The sequence below is a fragment of the Vigna radiata genome, chromosome 10 (genome assembly GCF_000741045.1).
Source record: "Vigna radiata var. radiata cultivar VC1973A chromosome 10, Vradiata_ver6, whole genome shotgun sequence".
In the NCBI taxonomy this organism is placed as follows: domain Eukaryota; kingdom Viridiplantae; phylum Streptophyta; class Magnoliopsida; order Fabales; family Fabaceae; genus Vigna; species Vigna radiata.
The window spans coordinates 11,627,682-11,630,482 of record NC_028360.1 but is presented as its reverse complement, the minus strand read 5'-3'; the positions used below and the strand labels follow the sequence as shown (position 1 = coordinate 11,630,482).

Below are 2,801 nucleotides of genomic sequence, written 5' to 3'. Positions count from 1 at the left end.
CTGAAAATTAAAGGTGCAAATGGAAAGGTTAAAAGTGTAATTTCATTAAGGTTTAAATCCTTTTTTGGTTTCTACTGTTCAGTTTAGTCTCTGCTTTTAAAAATGTCAACATTTAGTCCTTATGATATGAAAAATGTATCAAATCAGTCCTATTCATTAACAAATCACAAGTTTTTCATTAAGTGATTGGTTGTTCATAACATCTTCCGTTAACAAATCACAAAATATTGGATACCTAGTTATGAAAACTTGTGATTTATTGTTCATTAAGTGCTGTCATGAGGACTGATTTGATACATTTTTTATATCATAGGAACTAAATGTTGACATTTAAAAAAACGGAGACTAAACTGAACATCAAAACTTAACTTAAGGGACAAAAAAATATTTAAACCTTTCATTAATTAGAAGGCATTTCTAGAAATTGGAGGTAGAATGAAAGAGTTCGAAGTGTAAGATGAATCACTCAGAAAACTAAAGCTTTACTAAGTTTTGGAATATACAGTGTTATGCCCAAATTGGTCCAATGAAATGGAATTGGTTCCATTTTTTGTCAAAACATATAGGCAATATTCTTTGTGGTGTCATTATTCATACCTGAAACCCAAAGGAAAGAATACACTTTTGTAAATATTCTGCCAGAAAGAACCAAAAGCAAAACTTCTCTACCAATCCAGAACAAATTAAACTGCTAATACTGTGATTAAGGCATGCCTAATGATGGTGTAGTACTTAAATAGAGAAAACAAACACCACCAACAACATCTAATAAAGCCATGGCTATCATAAGATCAGAGGTCTTTAAATAATTAGAAATGGGTGATGTCGCAGAAACTCCAGTGCTGAAATTGTGTTCGATTTTGGAGAGATCCATTTTGAAGAATGAGAAACTGTTGCTCTCAGGAGGAAAGTATGATCCTGTTACCATCTTTCATGGGTCGAAAGCACCAAACATGAGTGTTACACAATACATGGATCGCATTTTCAAGTACTCTAATTGCAGCCCTTCTTGTTTCTTCATTGCACACATATACATGGAAAGGTTCTTTCACAAAAACGGTGGTTATCTTACTTCTTTCAATGCTCATCGCCTCCTAATCACAAGCATTATGGTAGCTGCTAAGTTTCTTGATGATAAGTAAGTACTTCACAAAAACACACTTTCCATTCTCTTTCTATTTTTAGTTTGGTTTAAATCTTTCTTTATGATAGATATTTTATTGATTTCGGCTCGAACTGATTTGATATATTTTTCATAACTTAAAAATCAAAGATTGATATTATAAAAAACGGAAACTAAACTGAACATAAACTTATAATTTAAGGACTAAAAAAAAATTTAAACCAAATTTGTTTCTCGTAGATCTATCTTCATATACACTTATTTTAGAGTAACAATATTTTTACACACAAATTTTTTATATGCGTTTACATTACTTTTATTATTTTTTTCTCTTTCTTTTCTTTTACAAATTCAATTCACTTTTTTATTGTCACCATACCATTATTTCTGATTTTAATATATATTAAGATAATAATAATTTGATACAATTTTTTTTTTACATTAATTTGATACATATTTGTTTTGTGTTTAATTAGATATAGTAAATAAAAATTGTTATTATAATTATTTTTTTAAAATAATCATAAAAGTATCTTAAAAACTTAATTTTGAATCTAATTTAATTATATTCTACCATAGAGAGTTGAAAATGTTATAATTATGGAATGAAGTACAATTAAGTTCTTTCCATTTTTGTACAGGTACTACAGCAATGCTTACTTTGCCAAAGTGGGAGGAGTTAGCACAGAGGAGATGAATAGGATGGAGATAGAGTTTTTGTTTAATCTGGAATTCAAACTCTTTGTCACAACAGAATTATTTCTCAAGTACTGTGAGAAACTTGATAGAACTGTTTAGAATATGTGCTTGTTCTGAATTTTATTTCAAAAAAATACCCCTAACCCTAAGATATGACTCAACTTGTAACTCTACTACTGAATGTGATAATGTAATTATATTAACTATGTGAAATTATAAACAACTGTATTAGGTTATTGAAAATAATATTTTTAAAATTAATTTAAATTAGAGTTGTCAAAACGGGTAATCCAACTCGACGTGACTCGACTCACCATGGATTGGTTACTTAGTAAATCAACCCAACCCGACTCAATTATTAGCGAGCTGAAAAATATAAATCTGGACCGACCCACTACGGGTTTGTGGGTTAAAATTGATTGACTCATTATCTCATTTAATTATAAGTTTTTTTAAAATAAAAAAAACAATTTTTTTAAGACAATTAAAAAAAAAGTATCATACAACCTCAACATAATCCAAAAATATGTACAAAAGACGAATAAAATTTTAGTATCACTTGTTCCCTTATAAGATTAGAGTCTTGAATAGATAAATCTATAATATTTTTCTCTCATGAAACATTTCTTCTTTATCGTCGTCAACACTATGATAAAAAAATACTAACTAATAATATTGAAATACAAAATAATAAATAATTAAATTAAATTAGGTAAATTGATAAACAAAATTGAAAACTAAAAATTGATAAACAAAATTGAAAACTAACTTATATAAAAAATTATATTTTTTTTAAATACAATCCAACTTAAATAAATTATGAACTGAATTGACCCACGAATTAACCTAATTTACCAGCGAAGTAACTTATTTTGCCCGTAATAATTATGTTATATAATGTAAAAATTATTCGTGTAGAACTAGTACAAAAGTTGTTGTACTAAGTTATAGATTTAATTAAATATTTAGTGTTGCTTTT

At 27.5% G+C, this 2,801-nt stretch overlaps 1 protein-coding gene across 1 annotated transcript; it reads left to right on the top strand.

Moving 5' to 3' along the window:
- Positions 1–792: 792 nt before the first annotated feature.
- Positions 793–1,985, top strand: LOC106774824 (cyclin-P3-1). The gene is made up of 2 exons (XM_014661855.2): positions 793–1,138; positions 1,765–1,985. The coding sequence occupies exons 1-2, from the start codon at positions 816–818 to the stop codon at positions 1,919–1,921; spliced, it is 480 nt and encodes a 159-aa protein (XP_014517341.1). The 5' UTR covers positions 793–815; the 3' UTR covers positions 1,922–1,985.
- The last annotated feature ends 816 nt before the right edge of the window (positions 1,986–2,801 follow it).